Here is a 20,762-nt window from a genome sequence, read left to right as displayed (position 1 = left end):
CCTTGTGGTGCCGAGAAGTGCGATCCTATAGATGGCCAGATTTGCTCGCCTTGGCCTCCTTAAGCTACACCTTGAAGAAGAGCTGTGTTTTGTTTTCAGAACAGTAGCCAATGATTCCTTCCTGCTATTGATTTTTATTTCATTTGTAAATAAGTGCTTGCTCTATGCTATAAAAATGGTGAGTGTTAAAAAAATATTTTAATGGTGGAAAAATTTATAGCTTCTTGAGAAAATAAAGGAAGTTATGGGTCATCTCTTCCACCCCATCCACAACCTGATTTTTGTTTATATTCCTCCAGCTACATACTGAAATTTGTCTAGCTTCTTTCTAAGTTGGTTAATAATGTTGCGCTGTCTCTAACTCTGCACTTGTGTTATCTCTACAACTGTTTAATTAACTGGTTGAGTAGAAGCCTCATATCCAAAGTCACCTGTTTGCAGTAATTGATTGCTTATATAAAAGTGCTTAAAGCAATGAATCACAAAAACTTATACATGCACAGTCTTTTTTAACTGAAAACATGTGCGTATACATTTGTTTGCCAATCTTTTGTTGTGGGTATGGCCCCTGGCTGAAGTTCTGGTCTTTCTTGCAAAAACCCATCTAAACTGCTTCACCCACTGTTTCCAGTTTTGCTTTCTTCAAAGGAGCAAGAACTTGACATTCGTAAAGCAATCTGAATGAAAACACCTCTAAATTTTAGTGATTTTCTTATTCTCTTTTACAATTGCTTCACTCATACCTAATGCAACAGTATTTAAAAATAGTACCCAGCCTTGGTTTTTAGAGAAAAGAGAACCCATTTTCTTTCTGTGCATATATTTCATGAGTTTGCCTAATTTTCAATTAAATTATGTCATTTCATTAACTTGTACAACTGATATGAACTGGTTTGGAAACAAACCAAATGACTCCTGGTGAAAATAGACTAAACTTTCAGCGGCAAGAGTGCACAGGTAGAGAAAATTCTGAGTGCCAGTAACTCTAAGTTGGTTTTGTAGAGGCAGGTTAAAAATGCTTGTACTGTCGAAGAAAATAAAAGTTGTGTGCCACGTTTTAAAGTATGTTAGAACTAGTTTATTTTACTTGTTAAATAAATTCCTGTAAGGAAGAATGCACTTACTTAACTTTAAGAGAATCTGCACAGCATCGTTATACAGGATGAATAATAAGAGCTAGACCAGAGAGTTATGACCAGAAGGTTATCTCTGTGAGGCTTTGTGGGATCAACCTCCCATGACAAATATAGTTTTCACCTTTATCTGAACTACATTTTCTGCATTTAACAAGCCAAATTTACAGTAACAAACATTTACAGTTTCAAGGTTACATGCCTACAGTCTTTGGAAATTATGAAAACAAACTTTCAATATTTTAGAAAAGCTCTGTGCTCTTCTTAAACAGATTTGGATAAAATCTAACTTTATAATTTCAAGGTACAGAATAGGTACAGATTTAGCTTAAAGCTTATATCTGTTATGTAAATATTTAATTTTTTTATCTATCAAAATAATGCTTTTTTTTTTTTTTTTTTTTGCAGCTGGCTGGTATGGGGATTGGAACCCTTGAAATAAATGCTAAGTTTTAATGAAGTATTTTACATTATCAAAAATGTTTTCATAGAGTTTCTCTCAGGATACCTGCTAAACTACTTGTCATCTCTGGTTTTTATTTTAATTTGAGCAAAGCTGAATCAAAAACATTTAGGGTTTATAATAATTTACTTCCACCTAGAGAAAGAGTATTTATATTTACCTAAATTAAGGTATTACTGTAAAGCCCCATTAGTGAATTTTCCTGCTTTCTTTCAAAGTAATAAAAAAATTGTCCTCAACCCCATGAATTATATCATGTTTGTTCCTCCCTGGCATTTAACTCAATATAAAAATGTCACTTAAAATCATTTCTGTGGAGGACTGTAAAAGAAGTAAAACACATGGTGTCTTCACAGGCTTATTGTCTGGTTAGAGAAATGAGATTGACACAGTTAAAACAGATTATACCAAACATTTAAGCATAGAATGAGCAGTAAAACAATAATTGCTAAAGTACCTGCTTTTCATAGTCTACTTTGCACATAGTAGAGGCTTGAGGGATTAGGAAATTTGAAGGAAGTTTGTGGGACTAAAACTGGACTCTGAAGAATAAGTAGAATTTGAACTGACTAGTGAACGAGGGAGAGAATTCTGGGCAGGAGGGAAAATTCCTGGCACAGTATGTTAAGGGCAGGATGCACCTAGAAAACAGACCACAGAGTAGGATTTGTTTTGTAACCAGAATTTCCTTATGGCATTATCTGAGCACTTCCTAACTTCTCTGAGTCTTATCTTGACACTGCATTGTCTTTGGTTATATTTCTTTTCTTTCCCTATCCAAGAATCACCATAAGACCAATGGTCTGTTCTAGCCTACTGTTCAGTCTCTGATGGTGTGGCACTGGGAAGGTTCTGTGGAGATGCGTTCGTAGTAATGACAGCCATTTTTTACTGAGTGCCTTTTAGGTGTGTGTATCAGTGAGGATGGGCTAAGTTATGCTGAAGTAACAAATATCCATATGGATGTTTGGATTTCCAATTTTAGTGGATTAAAATATCAAACTTATTTCTTTCTCATGCTACATGTCCAGTGTGGACTGGTGGGGGCAAGAGGCCAGGTCTCAGCTTGTTGCTGTCATTCAGGGACTCAGGCTGAGTCCTGCCTCTATTTACATATACAATTGCCACTCACCAGAGAGGCCCAAATCCTTTCCCCTGACACATTCTAATCCTCCTTGTTAATTCACTGAGGATTTATCATCCATGATATTTTTAGAGCTACTGGACTGGTGGGGGCAAGAGGCCAGGTCTCAGCTTGTTGCTGTCATTCAGGGACTCAGGCTGAGTCCTGCCTCTATTTACATATACAATTGCCACTCACCAGAGAGGCCCAAATCCTTTCCCCTGACACATTCTAATCCTCCTTGTTAATTCACTGAGGATTTATCATCCATGATATTTTTAGAGCTACTGGTGAACTTTTCAGTGTGTTCCACATCTTATGGATAAGGAATTTTATAAATTTGTTATCCATTGCATCGATGAGCTAGTGGGTACAAAGCGGCCATTGTAGTTTTTAACCAGGAATCCCTTCTGAAGTTGCTATTGGGCATGTCGTGTCTATAGTATCAGGAAAACTAGGTATGGGGAAGATAAAACCCTGAGACTTGGGATGGAGGCAGCATGGTATGGCAGAGCAAGTATGGGGCTGGCAGCCTGGAGGCCTGGCCCGACCTCAGCCCTGCCACCTCCTTGCCTGTGTGGCTTTCGTACGTCATCTCGCTTCTTGGAACTTCATTGTCTTTGATTATAATAGGAAGGGGTTGGTCTGGATTAATCTCAAGTTCTCTTACAATGCAGTGATTCTCTACAAGTAAAATTTAAAGCTGGAAATAGTTTGCATCTTCTAGATTCTATAACCTGGTTTTGTTTTTGTTTTTGTTTTTTAAGTTATTCCTTGTGGAAGGAAGGAAGATTGTTTTTCTTTAATGCAAGGAGCATTAGTCCTTTCTTGTGCAATTAAGAAATATGTTCAAAATGTCATCAGCTTAGATCAACTATGTTTACGTGTACAGTTTGCTCCTTTTACTCTTGTTATTTCCAGTCTGGAATGAGGGTAGGGACTGGGCCAAGGTCATCTCTAACCTTGGAGATTCTCACTCCCCTTCACCAAAGAGCCCTGAATCCTGAGAGCTATAGACTGGCAAACACAGTAAAAATCGACCTTTGAAAATCTCTGCTTCCTTCAGCAATTCTTCATGGTTCTGAAAAAAGCCACTTAGTGATAGACTGTAGAGTTTTCCTTCCATTTAGGTTTGAGGCTTAAGTGCTTTTGGTTCCAGAGGAGTCCAGCCGGCTCTGCCTGCCATGTTTTACACTGCTGGCAGCTTCCACAGATTAAAAAGGAACATTTACTGTGCTTCTTCTAACTTGTCAGGCACTATAACTTACAGTGCATTCAGACAGAAAAATGTTCTATAAATATAGAATCATGCAAAGAATGTTCCAGAACCAGAGTCTTATCTCTAATTGTCAGGTAGGATTTACTGAGGCTACCAAATACTGTATCACTATTTCAGGGCCAGAGAGTGGCAATATGGACAATATGAAAATGACAACAGTTAGTTAATAATGAACGAATGCATGCTGAAAGCTGAGAAATGCATGCATATGTACAGACAGACACAGTTATGTGCACCCAGTGACACATTCAGTGGGATGTGACAGCCGTATCAGGAAACTAGTGATCCTCTTGACCCCTGTGGTAAACGGAGTGAGGCTTGGCTGGGTCCTGGACCCCACTTTGCCTTTTCCCTGCCCCCCCGCCCCCCGCTGTCCTACTCAGGACAGAGCAGCTTACGCCTTGCTTGCTTCTATCCTTACTCAGAAGAGCACATTCAGGCATCATCTGGTGTCTGCAGTTGATTCCCAAGGAAGGCTTTGCTTCCCATCAGTGTGCAGTGTCACGTGTGGCTGCTGTCCCACTTGTCAGCCCATGGGGTGGCTGTAGGATGCTGCTGCTGGGCTTCATATGCTCTGTGTGGCCACTGGGGTGCAATCTTTCTGCCAGGATCCCTGTTCCCTGGCACTTGGTACCTCTAGGTGAGGCATTTTAATTCCTTTTGGTGATAAAAGTCACCTCTTGCTTTCAGTCTAGCCTGAGATACTTCTCCTAGTTTGGAGGAGGTTTGAGGACTGACATGGGCTGAGAGCCACCAAAGAGGCCCCGAGGACCCCTATGGACAACGCTGGGTCCCAGGTGAAATTGTGGGGAGGATGGAGATTGCTGTGCAGGTGTGGAGGGGAAACCCCTCTATCCTCTCTTCCTCTCTGTTCCCTTCTCCATTCCTCTCCCTCCCTCCTAGTGGCTTTTCTGTTCTCCACACCCTCTGCCAACTCCAGTTCTCCTTTGGCTTTGGCAGCTATTCAGGATTCCAGGCCTTGTGGCAATGGGTTATGGGGCACTGCAGACCTTCCATCCTGAGACGCAGATGTTTCAGGAACTGGTAGATGTTTGGGGGATGTTCTGGCTGAAGTAAGTTCATTATCTCGGCAGGTTGGTGTTGAGTCAGATGATGTTAAGCTTCTAGGATTCTGGGTCCCAGAAAGTCTAGGTACCTTATATATTTTGAATAGTGTGTGCATGGATGTGGAGGAATGTGTGTGGGTGTCAGAGAGAGAGAGAGAAAGAGAATCCTTAAAAATGTGGTTAATGCTTTTCTAAATTTTTATTTGCTTTCCTAGGCAAACATTCTTCTATAAACTTACTTTCGTAGGACAAGTGAAGCTCCTCGTCCTTTCCTGATTGACGTGCTGTCTCAGTGAAAGCCATGGTCTGCCATTTGAGTCCCTGCTATGTATGCAGACACTGTATAGTTCCTACATCATGAGAACAAATGAAAACATCTGGCTTTCACTGGATGTACTCCAGGTATTTGGCTTCTCTTTTTAGTGCCTGTGATAAAAACCTGAATTACATTATGCTTTATTCTCTTCGCCATCCCCTAATGGCTAAGACCTCACCCAGTTTTGAACCATTTTGACATACTTAGAAAATGTGGTGAATTTGAAGATGTCATTTGAAGAGCAAAACCCAATTCAAATTTGTTTGGCCTCTCTTTCCAACTTACCAGGATAACTTAGAGAATAAATCTAGAGCTGAGTGTTTATTCCTTCGGGTGCTTTTTTTTTTTTTTTTAACATTCCTTCCTAAAAGTTATCAGAGCCTGCTTGAATTATAGTGCATTTTTTCCTGTCAGAGTTGACTTGATTTCTGGCTCCCTCGCCTCCCAGCCTACGCTCTGTGTAATGGTGCAGAGGCGGCAGATTGATGGGGGAAGGATTCAAAATGCTGCTGTGGATTTGGATTTGCGCATGTGTGCTGTCTGCTGCCAGTGACATTTAGCAGATGGACTTGGAGAATGGGATTTGGCCTTGACAGGGAGAGGCCTCCAGGGAAGAGGCCCCATGGGATGGGCTGGCTCTGCCCTTTCCCACCTGGCCATTTGATTCCTGTCCTCTGTCGGGCCTGTCACAAAATTCATAGACTCTGCTTCTTTTGTTGTTGTATTTAGTTTTCAGCAGTTTGATTATGATGTGCATGGGCATGGAATTCTTTGAGTTTTTCTCCCAGGGGTTTGCTGAGCTTCTTGAGTCTTTAGGTTTACGTCTTTTGTCAGTTTGGGGATCTTTCAGCTGTTATTTCTTTAAATGTTTTTTCTGCACTGCAGCCTTTTTCCTCCTCCTCCTCTCGGATATCAGCGTATCAATGACATGAATGTTAGACCTCTTGGTATTGTTCCTCAGGTCGCTGAGGCTCTTTTCAGTTTTTTTTTCCCCAGATCATTTTTTCTCTCTGTTGTTCAGATTGGATACTTTCTATTGATTTATCTTCAAGTTCACTGACTCTTTCTTGTGCATATTCATTTTGCTATTGAGTCCATTCACTGAGATTTTTATTTCAGTTACTATATACTTTTTTGTTCTAAAATTTCCATTTGACTTTTTATACCTCTTATTTCTTTGCTGAGGCTTTCTATCTTTCCATTGGTTTCAAGAGTGTACATCTTTACTTCATGAAATATTTTTATAATAGTTGCTTTTAAGTCTTTATCAAAAAATTCCAACATCTGTGTCACACAGCATTGGCATCTGATTGTCTTTTCCCCACGAGTTGGAATTTTCCTGATTCTTCATGTGCTTAGTAGTTTTGGATTGTGTCCTGGACATTTTGAATGTTATGTTATGAGACTCTTCATTTTATTTAAATACTATAGATCATTTTGATATATTTGTTGGGTTCTGGCCTTAAGTTCTTCCAAGGCTTCTGTAGATTGTGACTTCAGTGACAGTTCTGTTTTCAAAGCCTTTGCACTATGTTTAAGATCTGTCCCATGTGCATGCCTCCCAGTGGCCAGTCTGGGACCTGGGCAGAGGTCTGTCTGTCAGCTCAGTTCTCCAAGTCTTTGATATACTGACCAGGATCAGGTCCATGTATGAGCAGTTCTAGGGTGAGCCCAGGACTTCACAAACTGCCCTATGGTGGTTTCCTAAGCTATTCCTTCTCCCCGATTGCCCCAATATTATCTAGTTCCCTGCAGTTTCCAAATCTCTGGCCAGAAGTCTGGACTTTAGTTACCCCTGCTCTGCCCATGCTTTGCTGCACACTTCCTGTGACTGTGTCTGAGTCCAAGACCAAGATGTGGGGGGAGAGAGACAGGAAACAGGCAATGGGGGTTCACCGCACCCTCTTGGGGCCACATCCTCAGACTGGAAAGGAAGCTGCTTTCTCCTCAGAGGTTTTGGTGCCTTAGGTCCCCTCTGTGGCTTCTGCCACCTCAGTGGGATTGCCTGAGGGTTGGGATGCAAGAAAGGGGAAAAGGAAAAAAAGTGGGGGAGCTCTCTGAGCACTGGAAAGGCCTTCCTTCTTTGAGCCTGAACTAGAGGGCTGCTCCTGGAGCTTTCTGTCTGAGGCAGTGCCTGCTGCCCACGTCAGCAGCCTTGAGTGGGGGCAGGAGGGACACCAGAAGAAAAAATAGTGGTGAGCTCACTGCTGGTTCCATGGTACTTTGAATTCTGGTCTTCTTCCCCAATCTGCCTGCTACTGTTTACTTTTCAGATTCCTCAAATAACTGTCCTGTGCATTCCACTCAGGTTTTATTGCTGCATTTATCAGGAGACAGGAGGTGGGAGTGTACTTCCCACCTGACCCAGAACAGAAACTGAGAGCCTTTTTTTTCAATGAAATTTTTGCATGGGATACCTGAGTTTTAAACATCACTACGAAATGTATAACTGACCCCTGCTCTTTTTGGAGTAGGACTGAGTCTGAGAAACAGGCTAATTACATAAGAACACTGGGGGGAAGGCGTGTGAGCTGCACTCCCCCTTTCCCCCACCCCAGCTTTCAGAACCCCTGGCCACACTCAGCTAAGGCCTAAAAGCCCCGTCATCTAAAGGCATTACGGAATGGCTAATGCTCACAGACTCTCAGCTGTGGCTGGATTCCTGTTCTGTCCTGATATCATTTTGTGCCTCCCCCTCCCCCAACAACTCCCATGACCCCCCCCCCTTCTCCTTCTAACAAGGAATAAACAATTTCTTTTGGTCATTGTTTCCTGCCCACTAACAGATGCTCTTAATTAGCACAAAATTGCAGCAAAATTGCTAAATAAATCTATTTTACTTGTTTTGGGTTTGTTTTTCCCAGAAAGCTTAGGCTTCCCCAACATTATCAACACACGCTCAGCAAATTGTTTAGTTTGGGTCAAGGACTCACAATCTTGTTCTTTTCCATGGGCACAACCATGATGCACAGAATCCACTGTTAGCCATCTCTCCTGGCAGAAAATTGCTGGTTCTAAACCTTTCAGGAGCTTAGTAGCAGTGGGAATGTACTTTTGGGAGTATTGAAACTTTATTTCAAAAATCCCAAACACTCTATCAATTTTCCATCACAATAAATAAACTGCTCATTTAAATCACTCATCATCCCCCAAATAACTGTAGCATTGAAACAGAGGAACGGGCCGTTAGAAGCTTTCTGTTGGCTTATTTTATATTTAGTTTTTATACCAAAAAAAGTGTAAAGAATGCTTGTATAAAAATTTCTTGTAAAGCCAATGGTGGCACTGTTCTTAGTTTGACAATTTCTTCGTGGACTGCATGTGGTCATTGATGGGTATGAGGAAACTGCCTGTGAAGGGGGAAGCTGTATTTCCAAATTTCTAGACAAAGAAAGCTTTTGCACAAGGAAGAATCGATGGCTCTCTTTTCTAGGCCATGGGTGGGCCTACCTCTGCTTTTTTCTTTAATTTTTTTTTTTTAATGTTACCATTTTTGCTTGGGGCTTAGGGTCTTGAATTACATTTATATTATGTATATAATTGTAGGCTGGTACACAAAGGAGTATTTTAAAAGATTGCTTTATTTTTGTATTACCTTTTAGTAGAAAGACCTTGGAATTCAGCTTCATGGCTTGAGAGAATCATTTTCTTTTTTCAAGAAACAAAATTTAATGCTGAAATCACAAGTGATAAAAATATCTGAAGCCTCACTGCAGTCTTTTTGTGTTAGATCTATTATCTCTGTGCACCGAATGACTCAGTGATCACTTTTTACCCTTTGGGAAGTAGGATCTCAGATGTCTGCAAAATAGCCACAAAACAACATGAGTTATTTGTATATAAAATCTTCTGCTGTCCTTAATCTTAAGTTTTGGAATTTTTTTCTATGTAATGGAGACATTTACCTCTTATTAGAAGCGTTTCCTGGAGAAGTTGCCAAATATGACCTTCGCAAAACGAAAAGGAGCTGCTTCCTTTCCTTGGAAATCCAGGACCCTGCCTGCCCTGAGAAACGCTTGTCTGAGGTGGGAGAGGCTCCTGTGAATGCCCTGGTGGTTTAGGAATCAGGACTGCTGAGGATTTCAGAGGAGCTGAGGGGTCCCCATCCCTGCAGGGGTTCAGGTGCCTACTGCTTCTCTGTAGCAACTCATTGTCATGCTGCCTTTGACATTTCAGCTCAGGCCAGCTGGGGACAGACAGACCAATACAAAATGATGGCACATCCAACTGCCTTCTGCTTAAGCTGCTGCTTTACCTGTCTAAAGAGGAAGTACAGGTAGCACACAGTACTGGGAATCGATGTTCCCACCTCCTGGGAGCAATGCGGGGCAGCATTGTTATGGCCACTTGATATTGGAAGCACATGGATGACAGGCATTTAGTATACCCTGGCATTTAGGGAATTGTTTGGAGCAAAGTCATAATAACAAAAAAAATTTTTAAAGAAAAAAATGGGTTTTGCCCTTTTCTATTAAACTTGCTGTTGGTGTTTTAAGGTTCTCAGTAAATTCTGTTTGTGGAAATTTAGCAAGGATAAACGTTGATGTGTGCACTAGAGAATTAAGACAAATGATAATTGAAAGAGATGATAAAAGCTAGTGGTTTCCATGGAGAAATAATCACGAAGTGCTGTCAGACTGATTCCAATAAGAACATTGCTTTATGTGAAATGTTTTTTAAACAGCTCAAAACAAAGCATTAAGCCAGAGCACTTCTGAGGGCATCTATTTGCTGTATGTTTCTCTTATATCCCCATCTGAGACTCCTTAACTGGTATTCACTGTTTCAGCTGCTGTGTTTAGCTTCTCTGTGGTCAACACTCAGTTGGAAATGAGACATATCAGATTGCAAGAAGGATGCTATTTGTGGATTCTTAAGATAATTCTATAGTTTCACTATATTGATTCACCATATGAATTCGCAATTACTATTTGTGAAGTTACTTTTATGTGTTAGCCCAGGCTAAATGCTACTATCATGTTTAAGGTGTCTCTTTAATTATGCTAGAAAGAACTGTGATGTGCTTTTGGGCTTCCAGCAGTACAGGCTGCTCCCCACAATCTTCATTTATATTTTCTAGCATTTATTTTGGAGTAATATTCACGTGTTCCATCTCTTTGTGCCCCTATTGTACCCTATGGAGATTTCTGTTGGAGCCCCTACAAAACCTTATTGCATTTATGGGTTTACACAGCTGTGTCCTATATTAAATTGTACAGAGCTTGGCATGGGGCACCATGCCCATTGAATGAATGAGTGACTCCTTGGTCGAGTCCCACTGCCTCTTTCCAAAGAATGCTGTGCCCCTCCAGGTCCTATCTCCACCCTGCTACACCTGCTCTGCATCCTGGGAGGCTGACCTGCATGGACCAAGCACAGCCTCCTCCTTCTCTGTCTTCCCTTTGGGTTTGACCAATAGGAGGCAGGAGATTGGGGGGTGGGGGATAGTTAGGGTTGAGTGTGTTATAGGGTCGACTGTGTTCCTTTATTAAAAGCCCTCTCCATACAGTTTCACTAGGGCTTGTAAGGGCTCTCCAGTATTACCTGCCACAGGTATTGTATTATGTCTTATTGGCATCCTTAAACACTGCCCACACTTTTGTTAAATTCTCTCAAATCAGCCAGTTTGAAGGAGCCCACTGTATCTTGCTGGGACCCTGGCTGATATTTGCCCAAGTCACCCAGATGACAAAGTTGGTTATAATCTAGATATTGTGGTCTGTCTCCCTTGCATTATTTCAAGTGAACTTTCTCTCCTAGGCCAGTCTATCTCCAAATTAGAATCAAGTGGAGCAGGGGTCAGCAAACTTCAGCTTGCAGGCCCATTCCAGCCTGACGCCTGTTTTCGTAAATGGAGCGTTATTGGAACACAGCCATGACCATTGTTTACTTACTGTTTATGGCTGCTCTTGTGCAACAACAGGAGGTGAAATGTTGCAACAGAAACCCTATGGCCTGCAAAGTCTAAAACGTTGGCTATCTGACCCATTATAGAAAAGTTTGCTGGCCCCTGACTTAGTGGAAAATCACCACCTGTGAACTTCATCATTTTCATCAATAGGCTCCTGGCCAGCCGCAGGGGGCACTTGTGAGTGCTCCCGTGACAACTAAGTTGGGGGTTTGACACTCCGAGCCTCGACGAGCTCTCATGTTGCTGTGCTGACTGCTGTAGCAACCTGAGAAGGTTCTCTATGTTGATCCGAATCAAAAAGAATGCGACCGAGCAAAATTAGGAGGCATTTGTGTTTAAATGTTTATAATTTATGATTTCAGAATTACATATTTTACTGAAAAGAATGAGTCTCCTGAAAGGTTTAGCATTTCCCTAAATCAGAGTTATTTTGTACATATCTGTCTCCTCCACCCGACTGCAAGGGCCTCTTGGTAGAGTCTGACTTTTATTCATATCTGTATTTACCAGTGCCTGGCATGGAGTGGCTGCTGCTCAGTAAATATTGTTTGACCAAATGGAAATCAACATCTAATTTGGAGAAGGAAAAATAAGTAAGGGGTGGAAGGTGTAAACTGGGAAGACGTAGTAGTTAACGTTCTCTGGCTCTCTGTCTAGAGCCTCTGCCTGCTCAACCTTCACAGAGCAAGAACGGCTCTAAGAAAAGCCTGTTCTCCCAGTAAGATGCCCCTCAGGGCAGACTGGCTACATAATTTGCAGGGCCCAGTGTCGGATAAAATGTGGGGTCCTCCTGTTCAATCTAGAGGGACTGCATGGTGCTCAGCCACTCCAGGGATGGCACAGGTTGTCAGGATGCTAAGACTATGGGCTCTAGGCAGTCTGCAGTGATATGTGTCTAGTAAAGCCTAAACTAGAATGACACTTCATCACTTCCAGAGCATTTGCGTTGACCTTAGGCACTCACACCAGAGTGGACTCCTCTTCCCCAAGCCCAGACACCTGGCATCACATGGACTAACCTGCTTGCCCCTCCCGCTTCTTATTTTCAGTTTCACCCCACGTCACCGAGGCCACCTTTGGGGTGACAGTTCCTGCCACAGTACCTGACTGGAGAACAATGTGTATACATGAATAGTCCCTTGTCATGTCCCCAGAACCCTTTCTTCCCCCTTCCTCACCATAAAAGTGTGTATGGGGCCTATCCTAACCACTCTGCAGGAACCCTTGTGCCATGACACCCAGTGTCTTTGCTGATGCTAGACATTCACCCTGCCAGCTGTTGGAGCTTCTCTCTGTTCCACCCCCAGTCTTCCCCACCCACACGCTGAGCCCTTCCCTCTTCTTGGAATCTCATTGAATCTCCTGGAGCTTTCCAGGTGGTGACAGCTATAGGTGGGGAGCTCTGACCTCTAGCAAGGAGTTCCTGACTAGTGCTTCCTTTTGACTAGAGAGGTTCCCATTTTTGCTTCTTCTAGACCACTGTCTTCCCCCAACCCTTTATCCACCCATCCTTGCTGCCAAAGGGGTTTAGGGGGCCATCCCTAACCACTCTGCTCATGGGAGCTCCTCATGCCCTCTGCTGAAGGGTGGGGCTGCCTCACAGTGCTGGAAAGTCACCCTCCCCAGCCCTGATGGTGACAGCTCTGGGTCCTCGCCCCACCCATGCATGATCCCAGTCCCCAGGTGGCACAGCCCCTTCTCCTGGTGCCGAGATGACCAAGTGCCTGGAGTATTTCTTCCCCACCAAGATGCTGTGCCCTTAGGGAGGCACATATTCCTGAAGCTCTAAGCTTTGGAAACCGTAGTCAGTTGTTCTTCCTAATGGGGAGTGGCACCATGTAATAGGAAGCCACAGTTAAGGGACAGCCTGCTGGGGTCAAGTGGAGTTTGCCTTTGATCAGAAGCTCTCAGTCAGACTCCCCAGGGCTTTTGCAATCTCGAGCTTCACCTGGGAGCTGGGCTGTCTCGGCCTCATTAGTCTCCCTGCAACTGACATGGCCTCAATGACAGCAGCTCCAAACTAGCCGCCCGCTGCCTGTGTGTACGTGTGTTTGTTTTGCTGACAGCTGAAACAGCCTTGTCCCCACCTGATATTCCATGTCTTTCCCATCCCCGCCAAGCTCCTTACTCCTTACACACTGCCTATGTTTTCTGTCTCTCACAGGGTCCCCGGTGGCATATAGATCTCCAACCTTGGGCAGGTCCCGCTCAGTCCCTGGAAGAAGAAGCCTTGAGGTTCCTGAGATATATCAGCACCACCCAGGTTGTGTTTCAGACTCAAATGGGTTTGGAAATAATGTAAAAGATACTGCGGCCTTTTGAAAGAAGGATTTGTCAGCGAGGGGGTGGGGAGGGTCTCAGTGACTCTTGATAGGGACCTGATAGAGACATGGTATCTGAAGTGTTGTTGCTTAAATTTATCCACCCACTCGGAGGTAAATAACATGTCTTCCATTTGCTCGGGCATCTTCTTCCTTCTAGGAGTATCATCAACCTGGAATGTTTTAATGATTCATCCCAAAGTGTTCTAAAGATCTACTTTAGCAAATTGCTTTGGAAAACCATTTGAAGCGACAGATTCATCCCCGTGAGTAGGCAGTCATGTGTGTCACTAAGCAAAACCATCATCTGGAGCTTTAAGCTCCATTTCGTATTTTGGAGGAATTTTCCTTTTCTCTCTCCTGCCACAGATGGCAGCCAGGGACGTGCTAGGCAAGACAGCAGAGGAGACTTTGCGGGCAATGAGGAGTTAATGAATCCAAAGGCTCTCTATCCTTAGAGCCCTTTAAATCATTACTGAGCACCGGCCTTTATTAGTGACTTAACACATCGTGGCAGCTCCTGCCCAGCTCCAGGCTGAGTCAGTGCCCCGATCAGGCAAAGAGAACATCCATTAAGAGAGTCTATGGCTCTTGACACATTAATCAGGAGGTTCCATTGTCAAGTTGTCTGATCCTGGGGGAAAGACAGACCTAAGAGGAAATTAAGGCCCAAGGGAAACAGCCCTGAACTGAGAGGTGTGAGTAAATTAGGAACTCAGGCTGCCTGGGAGCTGAGCACAGGCTGGTGCAGGAAGCTCCTTGGGGATCCCAGATGCTGGTCTCCCTTCAGCCCACTGCCTCTTGGTACCCACTTCTCCTCCCGAACCCTACTGGCAGCAAAGCCTATTTTTCATCTATGGGAGAGAATATATTTCTAGATCTTTAGAAGGCTAGTTTAGGGGTAAAAGTCTCATTTCTCATATGGTGCAGATAATTATAGGGAGTTTAATATTTGTCAGACATGGAAGTTAAAGCTTGTTGAATTAATATGAATGATGGGATGATAAATTGGTCTCTGTGCTTTACATAATTTTATCTTATTTTGCTGCTACAAATTAATTTGGTGGACTTAAGCAGACTTCATTAAAATACTGAAATTTTAATTTTACAGTTTGATTTTACATGAAGGATGAGAAGCTGGACCTTTTAACTGTGACTTTAAAAGCCACATAGGCCCCAGAGAAAAATGAGAAGTGTTACATTTCTGGATTGAATCTGAGAACCATCGGCTTCACCTCCTAAAATAAATTTACCAAATGCAGGCCTCCAAATTCCATTTTATATGTATTTTGTGTTAATGCTCTATAACTTATAAAAGGCATATTTACTTAGAAGAAGCCCTTGAGGCATGAGATGGTCATTTGAGACCCCTCTTGGATCTTTCCCATGAGCTATGGGCTGAGAGAACAATTCTTAAAAAAAACCAAAAAACAAAAAAACCCCGCATCCCATGATGTGATGCAGTCTGATGTTGTAAACCCCGGCACTTCTCTGGCTCTCCTTCTTCCGCTCTTAAAAAAGAAGAGATTGTGTCATATTATTTTTAAGATTCCTCCCAGTTCTGTGAGCTTGTACTGTGCAGAGAATGGTACAGGATTGTTATTGACCAAGTATTTTTGAGTGCCTACAATGTGCCAGGCTCTGGGGATACAGTCTCTGCCCTCAAGGATCTAACAAACTAGTTGTGAAGGCAGATGAGTGGATGTGTAATTATTATTCCACTTGATGAGTGCAATAATAGAGATTTGGTTGCTAGGAGGATTTTTGTCCTCCAGAAAGAATAGATGAAGTTCTAGATCTCACAGTGATTTTTATAATCAGGTACCTTTTTATCCAGGTAAAGCACTGTGCTTTGATGTGCTTCCAGGTTACTGGGAGGCCAGCAGGTGGGAGCCATCAGAATTGACACTAAGTGGTTCTTAATCAGAATCTTCTACTAACCAATGCTCCTTTCCCCCTCTATGTAATGCAGAGCTTTTTGGCTGCTTCTGTGGCTTATGCCTCATTTAGAACTCATCTTGACAGTGAAAGACTGCAAAACTGGCAGAATATTTAGAGTCACTGTTACCTAAAATTTTCACAGTTAGCAGTAGTGAGTCATAATAGGCAAGAAAAAAAAAAAAAATCTCTGAAGGTACTAAAGCGAATTCCACCCCCATTCTCTTATGCTGCTTTTTAAAATAAAAAACTCCTTCAAGTCTGTGTTCAAGCTTGTACAGCAAAGTCCAGCATTGATATGTTTATCATTGATTTATTCATTCCACAATTCAGCAGGTATTTATTGAGTGCCTGCTCTGTGGCTGGCCCTGTGCTGGGCCCTGGGATATCAAACCTGAGTGTAAACCCCCACCACATGCTGGTAAACAGCTAGGGTGCAAGAGAGTTATGTGTTCTGTAGCAGGGAAAGTCTCTTCAGACCAGAGAAGCTTGGGACCAGAGGCACAGGGCATGGCACAGCATGGCATTAGATAGCCATGGGCATGGCACCTGGACTTGTGAATGTGGTGATGCTGGAGGCATGGCTGGGGCCATGCATTTTTTCATGAAACACCAGAAGATACGGTATTTGGGTAGAGTATGCAGAACATCAAGCTCAGCTTAATTAGGTACTATTGTTTTTTTCTAATGTGAAAGACCACAGAGTTCTGCAGTTGATAATAAGAAAAGGTTAAATCATAATCACAGCACTCTGTTCTAAGGGAAGGTTCCAGATCCAGCTTTTTATGGCAACCCCCAAACCATATGCCTCTAGGAAGCATGCCTTATAGTACAATTTTAATCTAAGCAACAGTGCTGTTTTAAAAAAGAAAAAATAAAATGTTTTAAAGTCTATCTTGTCTGTCTGTCTATCTATCTATCTATCTATCTATCTATCTATCTATCTGTCTGTCTGTCTGTCTGTCTGTCTGTCTGTCTGTCTGTCTACCCATCTATTTATTTGTAAGCATAACCTAAGAACCTAGGCTTTGGAGATTCAGACTGTGACTTTACAACTTTACAACAAAAGTATTTATTATACTTACTGCTATGCACACACGCAGGCCCACCCACACACCCCCACACATATCCTGGAATAAAAACAACAAAAATACAATTCTGCCCTTGAGCCTTTCAAAATAATGGTATTATATAAACATGTAGTTGATTGTTGAAATGATTCTTACCAACCCCCCCCCCCCAAATTTAAGAGCTCCCTTTGCCAGATTGTACTTATGGGTTGGCATAAATGCTATTCAAGCTTTTGGAATACAAAATGAAACGAAAATAAATTAGATCTCTTAAGTTAGACAACTAAAAAACATTTCAGAAAACATTTTTTTCCTAGAGTCTATCTTCCTTTGTCCAGGCCTAATTTGCTTTATATGGCTAAAATTACAAGGGGAATTAGGACAGAGAACATAATTACTTGAGTTAGAGCTTAGCTAGAAGTTACTGCCCTCACTTTTTTTGCTTGCAAGAGAGTTTATTGAAGCCCTGGCCATAAATCTTAACTAGAAAGTTGGAAAAATCAATATTTAATTAATTTTTAGGAGGAGAATTTTGTGGAGGACTTCTAGTTATTTTCAAAAGCTAATGTCTATCAATGAGATGGTTAATAAACAGTTAATATTGAATAACTCCTGTGATTTGTTTTTGATCCAAGAGAGGAAGGGGGAATGTTATCAGAAAGAATGAATGGAAAAGAATCTCTCTTCAACAGAGATGTATCTGTGCAAGATGAAATCTGTAGAATAAGAAGAAATGCTTAAAGTAGACCAACTGTCATCTTTAACAGAATAAAATCGTGGCAAAGGAGGAGCAGCTGGACCTCAAAGCCCTGACTGTCGGCCCTTAATGCTCACCTGACTTTTGGAGGCCTCTGGCTAATTGTTGGCGGCATCCCATCTGGCTCTTCGTTAGGGGCGGGGTCACAGGGACTGCTGTTTTCAGTTTAAAGTTCTGGCTATATAGCCTCTTCTCTTAATTTGCTAAGACACAGGTGACATCAGGTTGGCACATTTTGCTGGGGCTTTACAAAAGGCCTCTAGTAAACTCACAGGACCACCTGCATAAGAATCACCTGCGGGAGCTTATTAAAATGCATGTTCCCAGGTATAAGCCACAGAGAGTCTGATTTTGCAGATCTGGGGTGGAACCCAGGAATCTGCATTTTAAGTACCTCCCAGGCGATTCAGAGATAGGTGGACCACACCCTGAGAAATGCTGTGGAAGAGGCTAGAGTTAGGTTTTGATGGCGTTAGGAATGAATTATGAACAGGGGCCTGTGAACATCTGTATCGTGATCTGTCATTACGGAGATTCTTAGGGAGAAGAGCACATAAAGAACAGTGGCAAATGAGAATCATCATACCACTTTAATAAAGCACTCCAGGATGCTGCCCTGGAGCACATGGCTCAGGTTTGTGCTGTCCAAGATCCAGCCATCTTTTGGGGGCCCACAGAATTGCCCTGGACTAACTAACTTCCTGCTGGAGGCAGGTCATGGAACAGAGTTCTACTCTGGTGTTTAAGGCCTAATAAACACATTGAGCTCTGACTAATTAGATTAGCACCTTCTCTCCACTGTGGGTGGGTGGGGAGTAGGAGGTGGGCAGGTAGAGGCATAATTTCCATTTATCTGTGGGAGAATCGTCGGAGATAAATTATACAAATTAACATGTTGATGCACCCAGTTAGTAAATATATTCTGTAGTAGTCGCTTGGGAAAAGGTTCAATTCCATTTTCTATTATTATTATTTCCTTTAAACAGTAGTTGGGGATAGAGAAGTAGAAAGATACCGGGTTGAAGGAAAAGAATATACTCGTATAGCTTTTTCACTTTTTCAGCTTTCCTCTGAGAGTTCCAAATCCTAGCAGAAGACCGAGTCTCCGATAAATAGCACAAGGATGATTAGCAGTAGGATGCTTTTGCCAGGTCAGCCCTAGGTTCTAGCAAGAGCAATGCAGATGCTGAATAGGCTTCTGTGGAGCCATAGCTAAGACTGATGTCGGAAATCCTGTTCACAGTGCCAATTGTCTAGCTCTTAATCCTGTTCATGATGCCAATTGCAAAGCTACTTGACCACGACTATGCCAGTTGTGGTGCTCCGGCTAGGCGACTACGCCAGTTGTCTGGCTGTTTTCCCTGCCAGTAATCCTGCCGACTGGGCCGATTGTTGAGCTAGGGCTGGGTCTGGAGCTCCCAGACCCCTCAAGCCCATTCACAGACTGGGTCACAAACTCTTCATATGCCAGGCTGGGTCACCAGACCCCTTCACGCAAGTCTATGAGCTACATAACTGGCCAAAAGGTCCTTGGAGCCATAGGTTGGAAAGCATGGCTGCACCAGGCAGATGTCCGAGGCAGACACCCACCCGCCTACTTCACCAAACTTCTCTCTCTCTCTCTCTCTCAAGAACACAAGAATAGCAACAAAACTAAAGAGATACATTGGCTCACATGCACACTAACTCCACATAGACACACACACACACACACTCACACACACACACACACACAATTTGCTTACAATGGATGCTGAACCACACCCAACTGGACCCAAGGTGAGGGTCCTGACCAAACTATTCTATTTTCCCAACAGCTCCACATCATATGCTCTTCTTAGATTTTGGAAAATCAGTTAAGTAAAAAAATCGGGCAATCCTAGAATATTGTCTTAGGAAAAAAAATGCTTGCTGTTATGTTTTCCAACAATTTAAAGCAGTGAGACTGAAAGCAGCCTTTACAACTGGAGTGGTCTGTTGGCCACAGTGTAGCAGCAAGAGCTGCTGTATTCATGGAGCATCATGATGACTATGAGAGTTTTGAGGGACAGGGCAGAAATCCTGTTGCTCAGTGAGGTAAATATGTTGACTGCCAAACTTGTTTTCTTGATTCCAACAACCACATCGGTGAAAACCGTACCAGCCTCAAACACAAGTTAGAATCCCTTATGAATTATATTAACTTAATGTGCAATTGAAATTAGAGACTGGCTTCTGCTTGACTTAGACACATGTTCCCTTTGGTGGTCTAATCTATTTTGATGGATGAATTAAGAGAAGTGCTTTGGTTAGCTCAGGAAGAGCCTCCTGCCTGAGGAGCTTGCACTTCTCCAGGAGGAAGCTCGTTGGAACAGCGTATCACAAAGAATACTGTCTCATCAGCAGGGACTGCCTATTCATTTCACTTGACCTATGATCAGCTGTTTACCATGGATAACACAGACTACCTTTCTGGGTCTTAGTGGTCCTACCTTATCTGCCTGAAATAGGTATAGATAATCTTTTGAGTATCCTCCTGAGGTCTATACCCATGGTTGTATCTCACATCTTGTAGTAGGGACAACTGTGGGTAACAAAGACCTCTATGTTTTGCAAGCACTGTACTCTGTATCTGAAAGCCCTTCCTGGTCTGTGCTCTCAGTCAACTTCTGTTCATCTTCCAAGACTAACACACCTCTGCAAAGCCTTCCTGACCCCTCTTCTCTCCCATCTTCACTCCTGATTTGCTCTCTCCTGTACACCCTCTGTGCATGGCTATGGCAGTTCTTATCTTCCCTGCAGATCTTCATGTGGTCTCCCTGAGGTTACTTATTGCCTGGTATTTGAGATTCCTCCAAACATTTTACAGCAGTCTGTGGTTCCCTGGGGAGGGGAGTAGTTAGCAGTGGAGAAGGATATAACTCTGTTATTATGGTTTTCAGGGACCAGAGAAGCAGCAAGTCCCTACCTGCCATTTATCAGCCAATGTTTTAAATTATTCATATTGATTTCCAATCCTTACAGATTGCATGCAATCACATGAGTACAGACAGCCTGGGTGCTGGCTCCAGCCCTGCAAAGAAGCCCTGGTTGGTGTGTCTTGATGACAGGTTTGGCTTAGCTCATCAAATTCGCAACAAGCAGTGTCGCCTGTATTCTTTAGGGTAAGTACATTTTTCACAGCAGAAGAAAACACTCCTGCAGGCAACCAAAGCTTTTTCAGCAACACAAAGTTATGAATGGTTGCAGTGTATAGCAGGCGCTATACTTTGCCTCCTACCATCATTTCAGACTGCTCTATTTGTAATTGGGGGTATGTGCAGGTCACTGGGGGCTCCTTGGTTGGAGCCATTTTTCTTCTGTTCTGCTGGTAGTAAGGTGGCAGCTTCAGTTCTCAGTAGGAGG

General features: G+C 42.8%; 1 protein-coding gene across 2 annotated transcripts in view; it reads left to right on the top strand.

The window, feature by feature from the left end:
- METTL24 (methyltransferase like 24) overlaps positions 1–20,762 on the top strand; it is a 96,733-nt gene that overhangs the window by 16,404 nt on the left and 59,567 nt on the right. The window contains exons 1-3 of one of the 2 annotated variants that reach the window (XM_063097555.1): positions 5,416–5,467; positions 13,457–13,555; positions 20,382–20,521. In XM_063097555.1, coding sequence (XP_062953625.1) covers positions 5,423–5,467; positions 13,457–13,555; positions 20,382–20,521 — 284 coding nt within the window. In that variant the 5' untranslated portion in view covers positions 5,416–5,422. Of the gene's footprint in view, positions 1–5,415; positions 5,468–13,456; positions 13,556–20,381; positions 20,522–20,762 lie in introns of those variants that run through there. The other variant, XM_063097554.1, reaches the window with a different exon arrangement.

Source organism: Cynocephalus volans, chromosome 5, assembly GCF_027409185.1.
Source record: "Cynocephalus volans isolate mCynVol1 chromosome 5, mCynVol1.pri, whole genome shotgun sequence".
NCBI lineage: Eukaryota > Metazoa > Chordata > Mammalia > Dermoptera > Cynocephalidae > Cynocephalus > Cynocephalus volans.
Note: the sequence above shows the minus strand (reverse complement) of the source record. Positions and strands in the feature narration are given on the sequence as shown.